This window comes from Drosophila miranda, chromosome 2 (genome assembly GCF_003369915.1).
Source record: "Drosophila miranda strain MSH22 chromosome 2, D.miranda_PacBio2.1, whole genome shotgun sequence".
In the NCBI taxonomy this organism is placed as follows: domain Eukaryota; kingdom Metazoa; phylum Arthropoda; class Insecta; order Diptera; family Drosophilidae; genus Drosophila; species Drosophila miranda.
In genome coordinates, this window is record NC_046675.1 from 32,066,522 (window position 1) to 32,089,188 (window position 22,667).

General features: G+C 47.4%; 4 protein-coding genes across 10 annotated transcripts; 1 reads left to right on the forward strand and 3 right to left on the reverse strand.

Moving 5' to 3' along the window:
• Window positions 1-34: 34 nt before the first annotated feature.
• Window positions 35-945, reverse strand: LOC108157748. Its single transcript, XM_017289929.2, has one exon. It carries the CDS (start codon window positions 885-887, stop codon window positions 60-62), a length of 828 nt encoding a protein of 275 aa, XP_017145418.1. The 5' UTR covers window positions 888-945; the 3' UTR covers window positions 35-59.
• Window positions 946-1,623: 678 nt separating this feature from the next.
• Window positions 1,624-2,989, forward strand: LOC108156594. The gene is made up of 2 exons (XM_017288135.2): window positions 1,624-1,842; window positions 1,907-2,989. Exons 1-2 carry the CDS (start codon window positions 1,697-1,699, stop codon window positions 2,883-2,885), a joined length of 1,125 nt encoding a protein of 374 aa, XP_017143624.1. The 5' UTR covers window positions 1,624-1,696; the 3' UTR covers window positions 2,886-2,989.
• Window positions 2,911-18,271, reverse strand: LOC108156593 (protein unc-79 homolog). 7 transcript variants are annotated; one of them, XM_033388858.1, is made up of 27 exons: window positions 18,173-18,271; window positions 17,882-17,990; window positions 17,703-17,822; window positions 17,469-17,630; window positions 17,224-17,394; window positions 16,896-17,171; window positions 16,130-16,828; window positions 15,416-16,069; window positions 15,083-15,354; window positions 14,919-15,020; window positions 14,725-14,863; window positions 13,742-13,798; window positions 12,857-12,936; window positions 12,371-12,433; window positions 10,767-11,087; window positions 10,559-10,707; window positions 9,767-10,500; window positions 8,807-9,703; window positions 7,469-7,736; window positions 6,770-7,409; window positions 6,632-6,703; window positions 5,344-6,573; window positions 5,110-5,288; window positions 4,891-5,045; window positions 4,107-4,825; window positions 3,877-4,046; window positions 2,911-3,814 (listed from the first exon to the last, which is right to left on the reverse strand). In XM_033388858.1, exons 2-27 carry the CDS (start codon window positions 17,934-17,936, stop codon window positions 2,992-2,994), a joined length of 9,207 nt encoding a protein of 3,068 aa, XP_033244749.1. In that variant the 5' UTR covers window positions 17,937-17,990; window positions 18,173-18,271; the 3' UTR covers window positions 2,911-2,991. The 7 variants fall into 7 exon arrangements, with proteins under 7 accessions (XP_033244749.1, XP_033244748.1, XP_017143622.1 ...); XM_033388857.1 differs by having other exon boundaries at window positions 3,877-4,055; XM_017288133.2 differs by having other exon boundaries at window positions 2,992-3,814; window positions 3,877-4,055; window positions 9,626-9,703.
• Window positions 18,272-19,223: 952 nt separating this feature from the next.
• Window positions 19,224-20,490, reverse strand: LOC108156595. Its single transcript, XM_017288136.2, has 2 exons — window positions 19,962-20,490; window positions 19,224-19,905 (listed from the first exon to the last, which is right to left on the reverse strand). The coding sequence occupies exons 1-2, from the start codon at window positions 20,197-20,199 to the stop codon at window positions 19,544-19,546; spliced, it is 600 nt and encodes a 199-aa protein (XP_017143625.1). The 5' UTR covers window positions 20,200-20,490; the 3' UTR covers window positions 19,224-19,543.
• Window positions 20,491-22,667: the final 2,177 nt, after the last annotated feature.

Here is a 22,667-nt window from a genome sequence, read left to right on the forward strand (position 1 = left end):
ATATGAATTTATAGACAGAACGTGTATGGCAGGCAGCATATATGTATGCCTACTATCAATCAATTATCATACATGTCTATTTCATCGTATAGAACGTCAAGTGTTTCAATGTGGGCCTTCGGATCCACTCTGTACATCACAAACTTCACGGTGGCATAGTCCAATGGGATATTCCTAGCCCACACAGAGCACGTGACGTGGACATGCTTATTCGGCGGAAGATTGTGAAACTTTACCCCAATGATCCGACGAAAGCCTGGCTCCTCATGGGTAACCCGCTCAGTCTCATTTTCAGGGGTATCTGGATCGACATAAAAGTTTTCTCTGGTGAACAGGCCATCGGCATCGTAGTACATTTCGGGGACAAACGAGAGTGTCGTCTCTACATTCTTGGTCACGAAATCGCAAGATGCCCAAATCTTATTCGAGCGTCTCTCGGGTGCGGTCTCCATCATATAGTGGCGCAAAGCCGAGGGTGCCGCATCGGGCAGGGAGCGGCGTTCGCTGTAGGTTTCGGCCTCAAAGTTGAGGGCAAGGTTCAGCTTTAGTAGGACGCAGGGATTATTCGAGAGATAGCCCCAGGCGTGATCCAAATTGCATCCCCTTAAGCGGTGTTCTCCCCTATAGCCGTATTTGCTCACAAGATTATCAATCTGCTTCTGGAGGGTGTACGATGACTGCTCCTCAATCTCGCCCCACATAATCAGCTTCTCCAGGCCGACAATGCGTCCTAGAGGGGCTATGGTCAGGCTGGGAGGCTTCGAAACGGTCGGCTGCTCGGCATTCATTCGAAATTGCTGCAGAATCGTCGCAAAAATAAACACAAAAATGCAGAGGCACAAGCTGAACGCGAGGCCGTACAACATCAATTTGATAAAGCGACACATGGTGCGGGATGTCTTCTGTATCTTTTAGGCAAAGTGTTCTTTGAATGATAGTCCAGGGCTTGCTTGTACAAATTTGAATTTGAAGCTTAAATTAAAACCGTTGCCTATCGTTATCGTAGATGACCAAAAAAACGCGTTAGCGTATGTTAGTTGTCATGTATCGATTGTACTATCTATCGATGGGATCATTTGCAATGATGATTTTTGAATAGTTTTTTTCATTAAAACTTAGACACTATCTATCTTAAGCCTAAAAACAACGAGATCTATCTACAATCTATCTACAGATTGCGCAACCCCTCTTTCGGTTGACACCAACACCTATCGAAAAATGAACACACTTGCGTTGCATGATTTCACCTTTTTAGTTTAATCCTTTTTTTTTATAAGCACTGCGATAAAAAGGAGTCTCTCAGTCAACCTATCTTGAAGAAAACGTATTCATCAATTGTATAAAATTATGTGTTCAGAGCTGAAGCTCCTAGCTAGTTAGTAATATTAAACCGAATATCAAAATCGAGGAATATGATTTTCCAGCATGAAGAGGCACATTATCCCATTGTCGACCAGTGGGTATTTTAGTACCCTCCACGAATATGATGAGTCTTGAAGATTCTTAGCACAGTTCAGGTGGAAAATATCGTGGTCGTTTTTAAGTGAAGATGAAGGATATTATTAGTTTTATTTTGCGCGGTTTGGCTCAACTTGTTATCCTGTTTAAATAAAGGGGGCTTAAGTGAGTTAAGTTCCCAAGTTCGGTCATACTAAAACACACTGCGCCCGCGAAAAAATTACCAATAATTACGAAAATGAGCCAAAATATTGTTGCTGCTCCACTTAATCGCATTCCAGGCACTAGCCAGGCCAAGGAGCAGCACAGCAAGGACCTGAAAACCCTCAGCTACGTGGAACTACTGGAAATCAGGGACAGGCAATCCAAATTTCTGTCGTTCAAGTAAGTTCTGGAACTAGCTGCGGCGCAGGCAAATTTAAGCAAATTATTGTTATTGTTGCCCCAGGAAGCGGCTCCTGCAGTTGCCGGACAAGGGCAGACGTCTCCAAGAGTCTTATGATAAATTGCTGGACGAGATTAGGAGGCGCGACGATGTCGAGGCAACGGCCCAAATGCTCAGCGAACTAAATATTGCATCCAAGGGCAAGATTGCCCTGAACAATCTCGAATGGAACGGCCGCGAGATTGTGGACGAAGGCGCCCATGTGGAGGATATACTGGACAGCGATGATGAGCTGGATCCATTGCGAATCATAGCGCAAGGCACAATGCACGAGAAAAGGGTCAAAGTGCTGCCTCCACCCGAGAGTCTAATTACGGCCGGGGATCTGGCCGACATAAACACGTTTAAGAAGACTGCCGACTCGCCAGACTCTGCCTTGGAAGGGCAGAGCGCTACCAGTTCAATACCAGCGGAGTTCGTCGAGCTGGATGCCTGCCTAGTGGCAGCCAAGTATCCCCAAGAAGCGCATTCATATCCCCCCGTCGATCAGCATTCCCTCTACCTCATAGACAAAACAGAACCCAAGGAAAGGAGTGCGGGGCGGGAGAAATTCCGACCGTTCCGGACAACCATCTCCAATGTTCACGACCCCGATAAGGAGCGCATACGGAAAAAGGGCAAGCACTGGGAGATCACGGCAGCCACACCACCACTCATCCAATACAAGGAAACACAGATGGTTCCGCTGGCGGAGTCGGCCACCCTGCAGCTGGACTTTATGCAGAGGATCAGGGAACTGAGGATTCAGCAGGCAGAACAGCGTCTGTCCCAGCACCAGTCCACCAGACCACCCTCTGGCCTACATCTCCCGGAGGAGTCTGTGCTGAAGACCAAGGCATCGTTCAGGAATTATCGCAATCCCCAAGTGGATTATATGATTGAGGGCAAGCAAAAGCCCAGCGAGCAGAATGAAGTGCATGATCCCACGAGTCTCGACAGGGGAGCATCCTCTAGTGGCATACATTACACGGTCTACGAGTAACTCCCTCGCCCTATTCCTGGCCAGCTTTTCGTTAACACTGTGAATAATTTATTTGTGTAAGCAACAACAGATAGTGGATAAGATTATATACGATTATAACACCATTTTAAATCGAATAGAACTGTGTGGCTGTGGAGGCCTGCAGCTCGATCTGCCCCATTTTGAACTGCAATCGCTGCAGCCACTTGAGCAGGGCCTCCGACCTGAAGGCCTGCTGTTCCTCGTAGTCCGGCGCACAGTCGCGCACATTCTGCAGGCGCACATGAAGCGTGTCCGAGAGCTGCGTCTGCGAGGAGAGCACAGGGCTCCACATGGGCAGCAGCTTGCCCAGCACCGTGGAGTTTGTGTCCTTGAGGGCCTCCAGCAGACTGAGGAAGTGAAGATTCACCATTTCGGATAGCTTGGAGTTGGCACTTTGCGTCTGGAAGTCCACACTGGACTGTGGCTGATCCTTGTTGATAGTGGGCTTGGCGTGGGACACCAGCTGCAGGATGCAGGGCGTTACCTTGGCCCAGAATTCGAAGAGTACGCCCAGCGTGCCGCCCTCCACATTGCTGGTGGTGTTGTGCGCCATCTGCTCCAGATACACGGTCCACAGCTGGCAGAGGGTAAACGCATGGAAGAGCGAGGACATGTGCAGTACCGAGGTCTTTGACTGCTCGGCAAAGCCAGCGAATATCACCTGAATGTGATCGGCGATGTGGCAAGAGGCTTCCTGCGGCACCGGCTGGGAGTAGGTCACGCCCTGGTGCTGATAGTGGACACTGGCTGCGGGCGCTTGGCCCTGCCCGGGCGGAGGATTTGGCGGAGGCGTCGGTATGGTGTGGGTCTCCTGGCGACGCTGCATCAGCACCATGTGGGTCAGCGAGCCGAGCAGCAGCCAAGAGAGCAGACGCATATGTCCGACGCATTCGGTGAATTCTTTGGGACTGAAAGAAGAGAGAATTCCCTTAGGATTTTGGCCATTTTCTTTGGCTGCTTCAATACCTACCCCTGCTGCAGGGAAGAGGGTGCATTGTTTAGCCACGGCAGATAGCGTGAGACAGCTCTGTTGTCTCTGGAGTTCCCTCGCGACATCTCCAGAGCCAGATATTGGGCCACGGCTCCCTTGAGCACGCCCCCCAGTGTGTCCTCGCCAAGGCCGTTGCTCGTTTGTCCGTTCTTCAAGTGCTGCAACGATGAAGGATAATGAAAAAGGCTAGAATGTTGCTGGAGTCCCACCTTGATCTTGCTGAGAGTGTGGAAATCGGCCAGAAAGTCAATCACATCGTTGATATACTGCCGCAAGCAGTCGGCGGAGTTGGTGGTCAGCATAGGAGCCGCATCGGGCATGCCAGGAGCAGATCCCGGCGGCAAAGTACCCCCCGCATCGAGGAGAACAACGCCAATAATCACCAGGAGATTGTGGTCGGGAATATTCGACTTGAACTTGAGGGCCTGCACAAACTCGAAAATCATCTGGCGGCAGAGCAGGTTCTTGTCGCGATCCTTGCTGAAGGAGCGCGTGTTGAGGGTGCACAGCTCGTAGACGGTCTGGTACTCGAGATTCGTGTGCTGCACGCAGTAGGCCATGATCTTCGAGTACGGATCGAGCAGGGTCTTGGGCACGCAGTTGAGGCGCAGCGTGGCCGCAATGATGTCCAGCATGTACTCGGCGTTGGTCAGGCTCGGCATGATCACAATCACCTGCCGCAGCAAGGACTCCATCGCCTGCATGGCCTGCGACCACATGGCCAGGCCCACGCCTGCTTCGGCGGGCACACACTGAAGATTCAGATACTCGGCCATGTTCCGGAAGATCACCGGCAGCTGATCCACTGGCAGAGCCTTCTTGGAGGTCAACGACTCGCACACCATGTAGATGGGACTGGTGGCATTCAGATCCTGGAAATCCTGCAGGGCCTTGGCAATGCTGCGAAAATGATAGTGACGGATTTTCACTGCAATGGAGAATGGAATGGCAATGATAGGGTTTCGCTCTTCTTGGAGATCACACAACACTCACTCTTCATTTGGGTCTGGAACACCTGCAGGAAGATCCCATTCGGCGCCAGCTGATGGAGGACACAGCGTATGAACTGCAGGGCCACTGCCTGTGCGCTGCAGGCCAAAGGCGGACCATTCTCCCCCTGCCAGGAGTGGGTAGAGCTCAGACAGATGCTGGAAACGGTACACGATTTGTGTCAGTCTAGTCAGGATTACGTTTTGAGAGTCTCTTTCTTACCGCGAAGTCATAGTGAGGATCTCTGGGAGAAAGGGCGCTGCCATGGCCGGTTCGCGGTGGATAAAAGTTCCCAAGATCACGATGAATATGCCAATCTCCTCGTCTGTGTACTCTTCAATGTGAGCACCGCAATCGGAACATCGCTCGACTATGGTGTAGTCGCCAACGCGACGTGCGCTCTAAAGAAAAAGAAATTATTACCGTGAAGGAACCGTCAATTGCTTAGAGACCTACCCCACGTGGCACATGAGCTGTACCATGCGAGGTTCCATGTCCATTGGTGGCCTCGCCTACACCATCGTCTCCCTCATCGTCTGGATCGGGCTCGGCGGGCTGGAACGGAGGCGGTGGCCAGGAGCCCGCAAACCGAGAACGTATGTCTGGTATGGCATTGGTGTCGACGTTGAAAGGTGCCAGCTTCTGGCGGGGTCGCTTGATGCTGTTGCTGGAGGTTAGGCCTCCGCCCGCTGCTCCTCCAGCGGGGGCTCCTCCCGCGCTCTGCTTCAGCTCCTGCTGGACATTCTTCAGAATGGAAGTGTGGAGATCAGCGGGAGGCTGTGTGGGCTGCTGCGACGTGGACGGGGCATTGGGATTCGGTGGCGATTCCAAGGCCACCTGCTTAATGAGCCGACGGGGAGAGTTGGTGCGGCTGCAGGGCGTCACATCGTCCTTGGTGCTTTCCGAGACATCCAGACTGTCCTGCTTGAGGTGGCTGATATCGGGAAGATTCAGCCCCTCCCGCACACGCTCCACCAGTGCTGCCACCGTATCCTGGGTGCCAATGGGCAGCAGTCTCTCCGGAGTTGGGATCTCCAAGGCGGCAATATTCTTTGGCGGCGGCAGGCCCTGCATCGCGGCATCCATCTCATCCCTGGGATTGGGCATCACGCTCATCTTGGACAGCGGCGAGTCCGGCGAGCCGTAGTTCTTGTCCGTGCGCTTCAGGGACTTGGTCTGTGACTTTTTCTGATGACGGGAATCGTCCATCGAGGAGCTCGATGTTCCGGCACTGCACTCCACAATCGTCTTGTGGCGTCCTATGGACTTTGTTGGAGCTGCAGACGGTGCTGGAGCAGCAGTTGCATTGCCATTGACCGAGCGACTGCCACTGCCGCTGCTGGAGCCGGGCTTTCTGTCCGCTGTGCCGGGGACATCCTGCAGGGCACCGAGTGCCTTCAGATGGTTGGTTGCTATTGCGGCAAACATTTTCGATGTGGATGCGGCCGCATTCTCCAGCGATTTGTTGCGCACCGTCACCGCCCGATGCACATCCACGGGGGGACTCACAATGGCCGTCTCTGTGGTCTCTGCAGCCACCAAAGGAGTGACGATCATGCGTACGCCCTCCTGCAGGCTGTGACGGGTGGTCACGAGGGTTTCGCTGGTGGTGGTGGCCTTGATTTTGGTCGTGTACGTATCGCCCACTTTGGTGGTGATCATCGACTTGTGCGATTTTGTGGATTTCTATAAAGGAAAATGCATTAAAACTAAGTATCACTAATGCAAAAGCCATGTATGGTACCTCCTCCGTGTATTCAAGGCGCTTGCGGGTGGGCATCACATCCTCAAAGTGTATGGTGTCATCAAAGGAGCCCTAGAGTGGGAATCGATTCTCTTTAGCTCAAAATAATTTACGGCTATATGGAGTATTGAAACCCACCGGTGCACTGCCATGCAGGGTGCTGTCCGAGAGATCGCTCTCTGGTATGGCTACCAGCTCCGACTCGGTCTCATCCGCATCCAGGCTGGAGTCATTGTACTTTCTGAACGCATGCTGCAGCTTCGGTGTGAAGGCCACATTGCCCTTGCTCTTGGAGGCGGCACTGGTGGCCTCCGATGGGAACATGGGACTGACCGGCGGACTGGCCTCCTTGTCATCCGGATCGGTGCCCAGCGAGGGCTGGCTGACATCACGCGAGCGAGCTGCCCCGCCCACACCCTGGATATCCAGTATTGTGGTCGTCGGAATCCGCCTACACTGATGGAAATGGCCACGCAGGCTGTTCATGATCATACGAATGCCCGAGATGATGTATCCACTGAGCGGCGGCTGGGTGTACGAGTACTTGTAGAGTACTACGAGGAGGGTAAAGAGCCAGTTCCGTCGCGGATACTGCTCCAAATGCCACAGGGAGTAGTTGAAGACAATGTTCTGATAGGACTCTCCCGAAGTGTTGGTCGGATAGGGGGCATACAGGGTGATCTGCATGACGGAGGGGAGGATGAGACCGCCAATCAGATGATTCTGGTCTAGCACCTGCGGCAGATTGGCCAGAAAGGCATTGAAAACGGCCGACACCCTAAGGGAAAGATTATAGATTATAGATCTTGGATATAGGGATCCTCTGCCGACACTCACCTTAGCGATTCTGGGGTGGTGTGGAAGGTCTTGTCGATCTGATTGTGTCCCAGCAGCAAAAACAAATGCTTCAAGACGATATTCTGTGTCCTGGTCACTGGCTTATCCTCCGAGGGGAAGGCCTGATCCGTGCGGGACATGAACTGCATCAGCATGAAGACCAAAAGATGAATGGTCTCGCGATCGGACTCCTCCAGCTCCGTGATCCGACTGAGCAGCCCAATCAGATTCTCATCATTGAGGCCGCCCAGAGAGTGAATGTGTCCATCTGTTTGGGAGTAGATTTGGTGGATTATTATATGGACAGACCCTTTAGATGTCAACTTTCTTTAGGGGGGAATAGGAGGATATACACCAATATTCTTTTTTGATTTTGTTTTTGTTTGTTTTTTTGGGGACACAGCCACATGCCAATGTTTCACAATTAGATTCGTTTTCATAGACGGATAAATGAATTTTGTATGTTTCTTTGTATAATATACAGGAGGAATGTCTCTGGTTTTAGGATTTCAAAGCCAATTAGAGTTCAAATGTAAGTTGGTTGTTGGGTGGGTGGTTGGTGTGGGAGAGAGACAGAAAGACAGAGAGAGAGAGAAAGGTTAGAGAGTGTAGAAGTAGAGGTTTTTCTTTCTTTTTTTTTTGTAGAGTTGTTCGCATTAGAGACACAGAGAGAGATGTTTTTTCGAGAGAGCATACATACCAGTTCGGAAGGGTTTACACACACTTAATACGATACGTGTAGTACGAGTATTTGTTATGGAAAGCAGAGATCAATGTAGGTACAACCATAACTAGATAATACAGATATCACATATATAGGGCATAGGTACAGGTGGATGAGAGTGGGATGATGATATGTGAGAGCGGTGCGATCATGCAATGATACGATCGTATTATGTGTTTAAGATTGTTTTATGTCTTCTTTTCATGCACTTTAGATACATTTTTAGGTTTAACTCAAGAATCCATGAGGCTCTTGAGAGCATTCCTCTAAAACCTTAATTTTTAAACATATTTTTGCTATAGTTAAACGAAAATATATAGCAAAGAATCAAGCCAATTGTTAAAGAATATTATCTGGAATATATAGTAATCCTGCTTTTTTAAAAAACAATAAGAAATGAAGAGAGACAAAGCCAAGGCAACACTGAAAATTGGCAAGCCCCAATATGTAGACATCATTCACAAGAAATTATCTCCAGAAGACATGCAATCAAGTAAAGGATACCTTATGAATGATGTATACATGTGAGGCTCCAAGACACCATCGAGGGGGGATACATCGATTAAACACAGATCACGGGATCTCTCTGTGAACACACATGCTCTACAACCTACCTGGATTGGCCGTGCTGCTGATGCCCGCCGCCGCCGTACCCGTACCCGGATGCGTTCCTGCATCGCAAGTGCAGTGCATGGGATAGGCCAGAGCCGAGGGACTGGGACTGGGCGCCGGCACGGCTGGCTGCGGTGGCAGCAGATTGGGTGCCGACGGATGCTTTTGGAAATGGGAGTGAAAGGAGTATCCCGAGGGATGGGGATTTGCTGTCGAGCTGCTGCTTGCTGTTGTTGTTGCTACTGTTGTTGCTACTGTTGTTGCTACTGTTACTGCTGCTGCTGCTGTGGTTGTGGTGGTGTTGCCTCCGGCTTGCTCTTGGGAGGAGGCGGAGGCGGAGGCGGAGGCTGTTGCTGCCGCTGCCACTGCTGCTGCTGCCTGGGAGCGAAGCAGCGTCTCTGCCTCTTGCAACGTGGGCATCGGACTTTGGTGACTGGGTGGCACGCAATGCACTAAATACTGATGGCTCTGACTATGAGCCGAGGCTAGACTTGATGCGGTTGCTACTTGTGCACTACTACCGGCTGGATGAGGATGATACGATGGTGGATGATGGTGGCCGAAGGTGTGGTGTGCCTGTGCCTGTGCCTGCGGCTGTTGGATGTACATGGAATGGTGTGCGTGTGGGTGTGTGTGGTGGTGTGACGACGGATGGTGATAGGGAAAGGCCGTGTGTGGCGTATAATGGTGGATGGGACAGGGCGACGGTTTGGGTCGTGTGGCTGTTACTGTTGCCGTGGTCGTTGCTGAACTATGACTAGCCGGATTGGCGCTCTGGCTGCTGCCAGACGCCCCCCCACTACTACTGCCTAGGAACTGACCCAGTCCGAAGCGCGAGGTCTTCCGCTTGAGTATCGGCGCTGACACCTGACGGCTGTAGATCTTCTCCTTTTCGGGCACTGCAAAGACCAACAAAAGATAGAAAAATGATCAGCCTGGGATATTTTTTCTGTTGGGCTCACCAAATTTGCTATCCTGACGCGATGCCATGCTGGCTGGTGCCGACATAGTCCTCTTGTAGGGCCATTTGGTACCGAACGAAGCGCTCAGCGTCTTGGCCATGCTGCCACTGGTATCCGACTGACTGAGGGCCTCCCTGGCCTTCAGGATCTTTGCAGACAAAGCCTCGCTGCCGTTGTCCGAGTTGCGGAGGTCTCGCAGATACGAGATATCGCCGCATTTCTCCAGATTGATCTGCGCCTCCACGAAGAGCGTGTCGAAGCGATTGAGGAAAAAGTCCCAGCCGAGCAGCTTGCGATCGGAGAGGGAGTTGTGCAGCTGATAGACGGACTGCAGCACCACCGGGCGGTCCACAATGAAGAGATCGAACTGCGACTCCAAGCAGAAGAGCAGTGACCGTATTGCCGTGTCATGAATCGTACCGATATAGAGCGTCGCCCGCTGCGCCACATACACATTGATGTCATCCATGCTGGCGATGAGATGACAGAAGGCCGTGGCCAGTGCCGTTTGCAGGCCCACCTCTGAGCGCAGCGGCGTCGAATCCATAAAACGTGTAATCACGGTTACTCGTTCGACTGCTGTGAAGCGAACCCGCCAGTCCGTATCGTGGAAGGCCTCCTGCACCACGCGCCAAAAGACATCCGAACCGAGCGGCAGCGTGATGCAGTGCAGCAGCAATGGCACGCCCACCTGGCAGATGTGCGAGTGTTCGGCATTGCAAAGTTCCCAAAGGCTTTAAAGAAGGATACACAAGTCTTAAGAGAGACCTTTAAGAACAGAGTTTTACATACTTTTTGATGAGTAGATTCTCCTGGCACCAGATGAAGAAGCCGCGCTGCTCTTTGGCCGCCTTGGCCAGGGCATCTCCATGCAGGGCCATGGTATTGAGGCACTGCAGCACATAGTACAGTATCTCTGGCTTCTTGATGGTGGGTATTTCCTATCAGGAACCCATCATTAGAAGGATATCTTCAGCAAAACTCAAAGAGGAGGTCTTACCGTGAGAAGCTGGTGGATATACTGCAGAGGTTGAGGCAGCGTGTCCAGCGTAAATTTGAATTTCCCCACCGAAGTGTGCCAGAAATCATCGCTGTCCTCCTCCTCCTCATCCTCGTCCGAACCACTGCCATTCTCGCCCCCACAGGCGGTGCTGCCATTGGCACCGTTCTCACCCATAACCGACGCCTTGGTGACGCTGACATTAGCGCTTCCGACATCCGCATCGGAGAGGGTTATAGAACGGGCTATGGCCCGATCTGTGGGCAGGATGGAGGCCAGATCGAGCTGCTCTGAAACTGTCTCAACAGTGGCCGTCATGATCTGCATTAGACAGAGGGAAAATCGTTAAGGAAAATCAAACTGAGGCGAATTTTACACAGTTTTTACGTCATATTTACACGGGTTTACATGTTTTACATGGTTTACATGGTGTGTGTGTGTATCTTACATTCCTTATATACATACGAAACACGTAGATAAATGCAATGGTTGGGTACTTGCGACATGTCGATTACACTTGCATGTACCGGAAACAAAGTAATTTACATCGAAAGAAACTGTTACATAACACATGTTACATGTAAAATTGCATAAAACGTTTTTGTTGGTTACATTTCTGGTGCATTTCTGTGACATATTTTTTTGATATAAAGATTTATGGTTTATTCTTTGGTGCTGTACATTGAACATGCTCTTCAACAATGATCCGAAAAGAAAGGAAAACCGTAAGGGAAAAGGAAAAACTATCTGTTATGTGAGGGAAAATCAGCATGGAACGCAATATTTACATGTAAAAACAATATGTCAAATTTCTTATGATACGACTTGTTCGTAATTTATATTCACACACATACCAGATACTTTGAGACACAGTAGTTGAATAAAATGAATAGAAAAGTGATCAAAAAAATTGAATAAAAATCTATTATTCTGTTGGAAAAAATTTCAAATATCTATTAAGTAAATGAAAGCTCTCCTTTAATGGCATTTCTCTATGAGAAAAAACCTGCCAGATGCTATTAAAACCATTTACCAGCCTACCCTTGAACAGCTATTACATTTATCTAATAAAAATCATGATTCTTAAGCGAGAGACATATTTTTTTGCCTTCTTTTATAATGTATGTTCACTTGGAATCTAATATTCAGCTATAATATGTCTAAACCTATATAATATCTGCTCTAAAAAGCCTGGAAAAACTCCTCTAAAGGATATTTAAATGTATAATCAAAGTAAATATATAGAAATAAGAACTGTTTTTGTATAGGAATATATGGAAACAATCAAAGAAAGTAGGAATTTGGAAAAAAAATTACAAGAAAAACACTCTGTACATTTATTTACACTTAACAAGAAGAGTACGTACGATTGGTTTGGTCTGGACACAGAAATAAAACATACAATATTGAAAAACATATTGAATTGTACAAATATCGAATCGAATTGTTGTAGGGGGGAAGGGGGGGTTCGTTGTCATTGGGCAAATTATATAACTAATATTATAAACAAACACTGGTTCAGCTTATAGCTGGGGGTTTTTTCGGTAGATTGTTTTGTTTGGTTTGGGATTTTTTTTGGTCGTTTTAATGAATGCACAAAGTACCTCGTCTGTGGCGTGAACTTTTCTCAATTCATTACTATCAACTGAATGCCCATTTTCGTTATTCTATAAAAAATACATGAAGAAATGAAAACGTTTTGTATAATCGTTGGACAAATTTCGAGAACTTTCGAATTGGTTTTTGGAATTTGTGTGATTTTTCTGGGCGTGAACGAAACGTAAAATTAAACAACTTGAATATGCTCACTTAATATTGTTTTTTTGGTTTTTGTTGCTGTAATTAATTAGTTTTTTTAATATTTATATGGATTATAGTATAGTATATTTTTATGGGGGGGTGTTTCAATATACCTACAGTCAACGCATAATATTTTCATATTCTTTTCTTTTGGTTTTTTTTTTGGTGAATATTATTTTTGTAATGTGAAATTGAAATATTGTTCTCAATAATAGGGGAAGGGGGGTGGCGGGTAACAACTAAAGAACAGAATGTGGATACAACGGATTGATGGTGATCGAAATACATACGGAACAGACGTGGGGCATATGGACGAGCACTCCGCCGACCGAGTGCGGTTCGGGTTGGGGCACTGCCACCGGCACAGGACCTTCAGAAAGAGAATTATCAATGGGTATTAGTATCTTGTAGTTATGGAAGTTATCAGGTTCAATCGTTCCAGCTATAATGAAGTTGTGGTCAACATACAAATGAATGGCATTCAATAACCGATCATGCATTCAAGTACATATACATAGATAGAAATCCTATAGGAAAATTCATGGAAAATTCTCACATGCAGATAGATTGCGGCCAATCGGTGGGGTATAGGGGTTCTATGTGGACGTGTGCAAAGTTTAAGCCCATCTTTTGTTATATTTGGTAACCAATTGGAATGCTTAAACAGAGCACACTTATGGGTTTTAGTCCTACTGTGGAAATTATAGATTATAGATGGTTCTGTGTTGTAAGAGAACAGGAGTAGAGTAGAGTAGTTTTTAGAACCGAACCGAAAGATGATCGTGTGTACTAAACTCAGAGCTATGGGGGGGCTGTCATACTACTAAAAAGGTCAACTATTTTTGGTAGATAAAAGCTGTGTTTTTTGGTAGTGCTAAATCATATTACTCTAGTAAAGCTAAACAGAGATAGACAGTAGAGAGTGTTGTGTAGAGAGAGATAGAGACGGTTAGTGTGTGACTGAAACTATAGTTGTCTTTTTCTGGGGTGTTATGTCAGTGTCTTTGGGGATTGGTGTTTTCTTTGTAACGAAATGTGTGTTTCAACAAATTTTTAATAATGTTAATGTAAATTTGTAAATGTAATTGCTATTATTTGTTTTGTTTTGGTTTTTTCTTGGATTTTTTTGGTTTGGTTTTTGTAACGAATGAAAAATTTGCTTATTGGTGCATCACCTGCCATTATAATAATTTTTCCATCGTCTGAAAAGAATTGATCTAGCTTAAAGATATCTGATAATGAGTGATAGATTTGATTTAGTATTTTGTTTGGTAGTAGTATTTTTTTTGTAGTTTTTTTCATGATAATTTTTCGATAGAACGAAGATCGAGAGCGAGAGAGAGACAGTTACAGTTACAGTTTATAGTTTTCGTACGCGCGGAAGAGGGTGCGAACGAGCGAGCGAGCGAGAGAGACAGTTATATTATTTTTTTTTGTACAGGCAGACGCGCAGTAGGTGGTATATATGTTAGAGATAGAGAGAGAGAAATAGATACACATATTTATGTAGAGAGAGATAGCAAGATAGACAAATAGTTATGGTTGAAAACAGATAAGATACAATTGGTATGGCATGATTGGTAATATGATGACTGATGGATCGTTTAGATGGTTCTTTAGCTCTGTTGGTTCGTTGAGATTGAGTTTGGGTTTTGGGGGTTTTTAGTCTGGGGTTTTTGTTTAGTTCAAGGGTCAAGTAAGGTACTTTACAAGGCATAGCAGTGCAGGTTACTAGTTTTTTTTTGTTTGTAGGTACAAAAGTTCAGTTTGTTTTTTAAAACGTGGGATTCTCTTTAGACTAAAGTAAGTTTTGTTTACAAGGACGCCCAGCCGCTCCGTGAGCGAGGGGGCATCGTATACCATTCGCCTGCCAAACGGCTTATAAATATGGATGTATATGTATATGTAGAGTCCAGGCTCAAAGTACAGTCTACAATTAGCTACATTTTTAGGTGACGTTTCACGGCTTTTACTGTTACGGTGGATAGGTTATTTATAGGTGACTTGGAGATTCGGGTTTTGGGTTTCGATTAGGGTTAGGGTTTAGGGATTGCTTTCACGACAGTCTTCTATATGTTACAACCGAGTTTCGTTGTCGTGGGGTACGGGGTCTTCAAATCAAATCAAAGAATAAATGTTGGATAGGTCTGGCGCGTACCTGCAAATCCTCCAAGCGGACCCAGGGGTATGGGCAGCGGGGCCATTGATAGAGATACATCCCTGGTCTTTTCCTTGTCGGACTCGGGCGGGGATTTGCGTGAGGACTTTTCCTCCTCGATGATGTCCTCAATGGGAACCTTGAAAGAAGGTGAGATCAATGCCATACTCTAGCATCTCTAGGGTATCACTCACATCTGGTGGCCTAACGGGGTTCAAAGGAGCCATAAACTGAACCAATTTCGTGGCCAACTGATGCCACATGATGGAGGCCTCGCAGTAGGCGCATTCCGCCACCTATAAGGGCAGATTCAAAAGGCATTTATTGGCTTCCATATCTCACAAATAGAATGGCCTACCTTCAGGGCGCACACATGGCTGCTAAGGCCCACACGGGCCGCTGTGACCATACACTTGATCAGCCGCGAGACATTCTCGCACACACTTGTATGGATGCCCATGTGCTGCTCCACGTCCTGCAGCTCCATCTGCTTCAGAAGGATGTCCAGCATGAGGATGCAACAGGTGAGATTGTGCTCGGCATCGGTGGAGAACTCCGTGTGGCGATTGGTGGGTGCCTCATCGTCCGATATGGCCGACGTATTGCCAGAGTCATCCTCCACCACAGGGGCTGGAAATTCATTTGGTTATTCTGCTGTGGGATACAATCCTAGATCTTAAAAAGGACTCACAAATGGAACTGCGTCTGGGGGGATTGGCCATCTCTGCCTTGGTCTCCTTGCAGGGCACCTTGGGGGCCTTCGGAAGCTGCAGCTGTGCAGCATCCTTCTCGCGCATCAGCTCGTGCTGGATGCCGTACTTCATGATGCGAACGCCATCGCCGAACATGGCAAAGAGCTGGACCAGCGGAATGAGAATCTCCAGCTTCGTGAGGATCTGCAGCCAGTGGAGTGCCTGCTGTTGGACCTTGGCGGTGGTCTTCTCGAAGCGTATGGCCACAAAGTTGTACATTGTCTTGCCATCGAAGCCAAGGGGCGACATCTCCGGATCGAGGATCTTGCTGAGGACGATCTTCAGCTCGTTGAGCTCCTTCTCGGCCACATCGTTGGTGATGGCCTCCATCCAGTGGGGCATGACATAGTCCCAGATCTCCGAGGTGATCACCTCGTACGGCACCAGGCAGATCAGACGCTGCATACCCTCCTTGAGGTGGCTGGTGCGAGAGGCCAGGGTCTCCCAATGACCGCCGACGCGGGCATACTCGGGCGGATGTGGCAGCAGGCAGGCGATGAAGACGTTGTAGTGGATGCGGCAGATCTCCTTCAGCCAATTGCAGACGTGATCCACTTTCAGCTTCTCAATGGTGCTCTCCACCTGACCAGCAGCTGAAAGGAGAGAATGAAGTGGGTTTACAGGCGGCTCTTCCTTCCAATGGAAGCCCTTACCATCGTAGGAATAGGCGGTGACATGGAACCAATGGAAGAGCATACTCAGAATTCTGCCCAGCACCTCAACGGGCGTGTCGGCAGTGGGCGTGCAGCGACCCACGAGCAGCCAAATGCCATAGCGGCCCAGCCTCTGACGCTCCTCCCGTGAAATATTATCCGCCGTGGCCGCCGAACCGTTCTTCTTCGCCTCCGAGGAGGAGGACTCCTTGCCGGGCTCAAAGTTGAGCGGCTTCGACTCCCGCAAAAGGCTTACCACCGACTCCACCATGTGCATCTGCATCTCGGGATCCATCTGCCAGGCCGGTTGCAGGCTGCGGTGCACCACATGATCGCCACCGCGTCGCGAGTTGTGCCTATTGCTGTGGCACTGGCTGCAGTAGCGAATGGGATGATTGCCGTTGAAGGTGGCACACTCCGTGGAGAAGCAGATGGAGAAGGCGGACTTCTCGTTGGAGCGACAGTTCTTGTTCTCGCAGACCATCGAGACCTGCTGCATGGGATGCAGGATGTCGCCAAACTCCAGGTTGGCATGCTCCCGATGGATCTCATTGGCGCACTCGATGCACAGATAGAGGGGCGGCGGACAGTCCGGGGCATAGGCGATGCTGATGCTATGATCATAGCAGACCTTGGCTGCCTCGGCATTCCCAGCATTCGGGCAATGCTCGCGCTGGCAGGTGAAGGGCACAAGGTCGTCTACAAAGGGATTTTGATGGGTGTAAGCATATTTTCTGTGCATTTTGAAGGATATTGTATATTTTACTTGTCAGTTTGGAGAGCAAGACTTTGCGATCAAAGAGATTGGCATCGAAGGCGGGCCAGTAGTAGAAGAGCAGCTTGGCTGCCGAGGAGCGGGAGACAGCAGTGCCATAGGCCACCACGCACAGAATGTCCTTGACCACATTATGCTTGAGGGTCATCAGGCATTCCAGCAGCTGGCAGTGATGGGCGGGATTGTTGGAATACTGCAGCACCATCATGATCACGGAGGAGACAGACTGGCAGGCCTGGCACTCCTGCTCATCAGAGCTGCGACGAGCTAAGAAAATCCATTAGAAATAGTCCCCCAAGAGAGGATTCTGGCTACTTACTGATAGTAAAGGGTAAGATATAGTAGCACAGGGCATTGACAATGTCCTGGTGCAGAGCTGGTGGTAGTACAGATATAGTAGAGCTAACGAGATAGGGTAGATTATCAATAAGATCCTTGTCGAGGAAGGGTAGAATGCAGCTTAGGCACTGCAAAAGAGCTTTGCCGAAAACTAAACCAAAAGACAAGAGAGAGAGGTATTAATCGAATGTAAATATCAGAGAGCTAGATGATCTTCGATCTTACCGATTTGTCCATACTGGATGCAAGGTGCCACATCGATGAGCATAGTTAGGGCATTATAGAGGTTGCCATATTCGAGATTGGGATAGGCAGACATGCGTGTGGGATCCTCGTGGGGATCCCGTATAAGTTCGTGCGGAGAAGTGCGCACATCTTTAAGGACAGCTGAAAAGGACAATCAAAGGAGTCATTCAGCAGTTCCCTAGCCATAAGATATACTACTATGTAGTTACTCACTTAGTAGAGTTTGTGAAAAGTATTTGATATTGTTGGCAATATCAACGCCAGAGGGGGCGGGTAAGACATTGTGCAATAGACGTACGTGGTAGTCATGAAGGGCTCTCAATTTTGCCTGAACTGTAACAGGAGGATACACAAATGAAACGTATATTGAGACTCCTAAGGTCTGTACTTACAGGCGGCAGCACGAGTGCCCATGTTGATGAGTTGCACCTTAAAGCTGCCAGTCATTATATCAGACAAATCCTTAGCATTGCCGAAACTGCTGCCGAGGGACTTCGCATTCTGCAAAAATAATCAAAGCAGAATCTTAACAAAAGCTTACGTAATGGTTGGAGCACCCCTCTTGAAGATGCTGTCGATGGGAGGAAAATCTTTCAAATCAGGCGAAATTTCATGGAAACCCGAAAAGTTTCATATCCCACAGATGCCTTGGAGGCTTAGGATTATATTTCTTAGAAATTTACCTCGAAATTTGTTAGTTTTTTCAATAGATTTGCAATTTTTTACGGGTGTTACAGCAAGCCTTGACCACAAAGAAAAGTCTCTACAACTAAACTGAATTTTCAGTGTGTATCCTGCGCGATTTTCATATCTGTTCGATGCGCCACCACCACCCTGGAGTTTAAACTTACTTTTACTGGAATTTTGCATACTTTTTAGATAGATTTATCAGACAATTGCTCTCCTAAGACATAAAACTACTCAACTTTAGATCTTTTCTATACTATTTAATCGGAAATGTAAAGGTATTTTCATAAATTCGAGTTGGGGTTTGAGTTTTTGACCCACTTTGGCCACCCACCCTCGACAGCAGCCAAGGAAAAACAGCTGCTCGAAGTAGGACATGCGCATATCGCGTGTTTATCTCACATTTTCCGCATTTTCCGGTCGCACTTTTCCCACCCAACAAGTGTTTGTTTTGGTCTAGCCGTGTGTAAATATTTACTATTTATTTCTAGGAGGATTTTAGAGTCTGCGCACTTTCCAGACAATATTTGTAAATATTTCACAGCTGTTTCGACTCTCAAGCGATATGCAACTGGTTTGTGTTGCTCTTTGGAGAGTTTTTCAAGGGTTTATGGAGAGATTTAATTAAATCTATGTTATAAGAGACATTTCAAAGAAGTATTATGGCACTTGCTTTGCTTTTACTGTCATTTAGAATTTTTAAAAAAATAACTATTGATTTCTCAATAAAATGAACAATATGCAGACATTTATTCCATCTACCCCCTTCGTGCCCACCCCCCTAGCACCACAATTAAATACTCATTTACCAAATGAGATGCACACCTATTTGGGGGTGTTCCTTTCTTTTTTTTAAGGCTTCCAAGGAAAGCAAAAACCTCGACTCCATCCAGGGTGTTGTCTGGCAAATGCGGCACCTTTTGACCCTGGTTCCAAAACTTGTTTTCGACTGGTAACCGACACCCTGTAGAGGCAACATTTTAACAACTGATTTAACTGAACTTTGATGACCCAAAGGATGGTTGTCCAAGGATTGGTTTACAAGGATTACATTTTACTTGCATATGCAGGAGCATTTATTTTGAAGGTATGCCTACAATTGAACATTCTGCGGACGGCCGAACCTTTCGATAGTGTAACAATTTAAAATTGTTGGGATTCTGTGGCGTATTTTAGGGAATAAACATTGATGTCACCAAGTGTTGAGGATAGTGTAAGTAATTTCCAAGAGGATAGTGTATAGATGTTTTGTGGCGTTTGTCTTTCAGCACTCGAAGGATGCCTCCGACCGTCGGCTAGTCGTTCCCGAGGCTCGGGTGGACAACGCATGTAATAGTGTTTATAGTAGATGATTGTGTCTTAGTGTCTTAGTCATTCAGCTCCTGCAGGGTCAGAGCTACAGCGACCTCCGGCTGAGGTGTGTTCAAAACCTCAATGTCCTCTTCGCGGTCAGACTGATCGAATTGGCCGTCCAATTGAGTCTGATCCTGCTTCACCTGCTGCAGCTCGTGCACATCCTCCATGCCGCCCGACATGCCAGAGCCAGCCTGCTTCTGGGCCTTGGTGCGAGTGAAGAGCATCTTCCAGTAGCTCGATATGGACTCCTTGATTGTGGGCTTCACATTGGGCAGCGGCTTGTTGCTGACCTGGCCCTGGTCCTGCTGCTGCTGCTCCTCCTCGCCAGCATCAGTGGTCACATTGCTAGTCGAAGACACTGGTTCATCACCATCTGTAAAAGATCAACGACAGTTACTCCAAGTTGGCTGCAAGCCTGCGCGTCCTTACCCTTTTGTGCGTTCTTGAAGCGCGTGAAGAAACGACCCATTGTGTTGTTCTTGGTGGGATCCTTCTGGCGGCCGGCTGATTCGGCCACATCTTGGAGCTCGTCCTGGAAGTTGTGCGGCTTCTTGCTCAGCTTGAAGAAGCGCTTCAGCGAAGTGGACTTGGTGCTGACCGTCGACGCGACACCCGACTTGCCCAAGCCCTCTGGCTCCGGCAGCGGTACATCCTGCATGTTGGACATGTCGTTTTTAGTCCAAAACGCCAAGCGACACAAGGTTTTTAGAAAATGTTTTGAAATTTTTTAAATTTGTACTTTTCGACGATTTTTTCCACTGAGATGTTCGTCACGAGAAACGTATGGAAATATAATGACGAGGGAGAGCTCTGTACGAATGTGATTTGCAGGAAAGTCAAGGACTACTTCCCATAAAAAGAACTCCCTACACGACTCCGAGTTTATTTTTACTTGGGATTTCCAAAACGCGCTGCGAGTGAAAATTTAATAGAAGTGAGCGGAGCGCTCTACGAATGTGAATAGCAGGAAAATCAAGGCCTGCTTTCCAAACGAATTCGTTGTCTCTTTTTCTCTGTGAGACTCGGACTCTCGGCCAACTTGGATACAGAGGAGACTCAGCGTTTGGCAATTTGGAAACATATATGTTTTAACTGTGGGTAACATGTGTTAACAACGACATCGGAACAGGTTTCAATTGATACGATTTTAATTTTATTTTACCCCCAATCGAATCGGCAAAAAAGCGAAGAGGCAAAAACCAATTCATTCAATATGTGCACACAGCACAGCACAGTACAGCACAGACAATACAATACCCCCTTGTTATCCAGTGTGTGTTTTTCTCCATTGTTCCACTCGATGTCCAGTGTGTGGGGGAGCCCACCAACAAAGTCGTTTCAAAAATCAATTGAAGGAACTCTGGTGGCGATTCCTGCCGTCGACATGCTGCACTCTCCACTCCTCTGAAGAGTACCTTAATTTATGTAGTTATGTGCCGAAAACAATGGACTTTTGTTCGCTCAAAGGTGTTGAGATTTTAAACGATTACGGGCACGCAGAGAGCTTTAATGTTTCATATTAGTATCCAACCCCCAGCTAATGGGAAAAGCGCACCCCCAAGCCCAAAAACAAACAAGCCACACAACACAACAAAGAGACATCAATAAATCAACAAGAATAAAACACGAAAAAGGGAAATGAACAAGGATAATGTCATCTACAACATCTGCTACGCATTCACTCCACTCCACTCCAGGCAAAAGTGTGAAAATGTCAGCGACAATGGGGGGCTACTCTCATAGAACCGGGCGCCATATAATGGCCAAAACGGAAATGTTGTTGTGCAGCAAATTCATGGCCAACACACAGTTGCAACAAGAGCCGGCATAAGCACCCCCTGAGGGTTTACGCAGCAGCCACACAAAAGGATAGGAGCTGCCACTGAAGCTGGAGCTGGAGCTGGAGAGAGAGCAATGGCAGCAGAAGCTGCAACTTGCAACTGCAACTGGAGACCGCAAAATGTGTTGTTGCCACACAGAGCCCTCAAGGCAATGGTTGGGAGATGCTGCTGCTGCTGTAGATGGAGCTGGGGCAACTCATAAGTTGGTCTGCCAGACAAATCCTCAGAGCAAGTGCATTCATTCATTGGCAATAACAATCAAACTGCTGTTGGCAGTTGGTAGCCAGCCCTTCTCCTCGCCATGTCTCCTCCTCCTCCTCCTGCCTCATGTTGCACACACATTTGCAATGCCATTCAACTTGTTTGTGCTGCCTGCCTGACAGCCAGAGCCAGAGCAACAGCCACAGCAAACCACAAACCATTTTGTGTTGTTGACTTTAATATTTCGGTTTTTGGTTGAAGTACAGCAATCCTACAGCCATATCCTCCCCTTCCCCTGCCATTTTGACCGAATAGATATCTGTTCTATGTGGGAAAGGTAAACTCTGAAACAGTAACCGATAAAGAACCCTCGAGTCGTAAATCGTTGAATTTTTCTTACATTTTGGCACTGCCGTTCGGTTCGGCTTTATAGATTTACAATATTTACATAGTTGCCCCAGTCCTCAGTCCATTCCATTCCACAGATAACGAAGGGGCGCTCTGTGGCAGCGATAAAGAGTTCAATCGCATCGGTTTATTGGCCCGCTGTGGATATCATCCATCGTTTGTTCAATTACCGCTTGTCTGGGAGTCTCGCACTCTTTCTGTATTTAAAATAAACATCATTGTTTAATGATAATAATAATCCACCCATCCATGTGTGTGGATTGTGTAATCGTTGATAAAAATGGGTTGGTTTTTTTTATGGCCTCACACTTTCACTTTATTGAAGAGGATTGCATGATGGGGGGAGACCTCATATAATTAATGGAGTATTACGCCAGTATTACCCCTAATTTAAAAAATTATACACTTTCATTTAGGGATAGCCACATATCGATTTATGGTTATCGAAGGGTTGCTTTCGATGTGCTTATTTTTTCACTTTATCGATGACCGAAGTCACGGGTAATTTCTCAAGAATATTTTTAATCCTTTAATGATAAAGATCATGGTTAATAATCCATTCTACCTCTAGTCCGCAACTGATGCTATCGAATGGTTATTTTAGGGATGATTTTGATGATTTGACACTTGTACTTTATCGAAAATAAAGGTAAAGGCTTACCTCATTTTTGAGGCAGATATGCGA

What these genes read in the sequence shown, in the direction of transcription:
- LOC108157748 (XM_017289929.2), bottom strand. Translation starts at nt 887, where the DNA reads ATGTGTCGCTTTATCAAATTGATGTTGTACGGCCTCGCGTTCAGCTTG.
- LOC108156594 (XM_017288135.2), top strand. Translation starts at nt 1,697, where the DNA reads ATGAGCCAAAATATTGTTGCTGCTCCACTTAATCGCATTCCAGGCACT. An exon ending in TCCAAATTTCTGTCGTTCAA is followed by an intron (nt 1,843 to 1,906) that starts GTAAGTTCTGGA and finishes TTGTTGCCCCAG; the next exon opens with GAAGCGGCTCCTGCAGTTGC.
- LOC108156593 (XM_033388857.1), bottom strand. Translation starts at nt 17,936, where the DNA reads ATGACTGGCAGCTTTAAGGTGCAACTCATCAACATGGGCACTCGTGCT. An exon ending in TATCTTACCCTTTACTATCA is followed by an intron (nt 17,172 to 17,223) that starts GTAAGTAGCCAG and finishes GGATTTTCTTAG; the next exon opens with CTCGTCGCAGCTCTGATGAG. An exon ending in CCCCAGACGCAGTTCCATTT is followed by an intron (nt 15,355 to 15,415) that starts GTGAGTCCTTTT and finishes ATGAATTTCCAG; the next exon opens with CCCCTGTGGTGGAGGATGAC.
- LOC108156595 (XM_017288136.2), bottom strand. Translation starts at nt 20,199, where the DNA reads ATGTCCAACATGCAGGATGTACCGCTGCCGGAGCCAGAGGGCTTGGGC. An exon ending in CTTCAAGAACGCACAAAAGG is followed by an intron (nt 19,906 to 19,961) that starts GTAAGGACGCGC and finishes GATCTTTTACAG; the next exon opens with ATGGTGATGAACCAGTGTCT.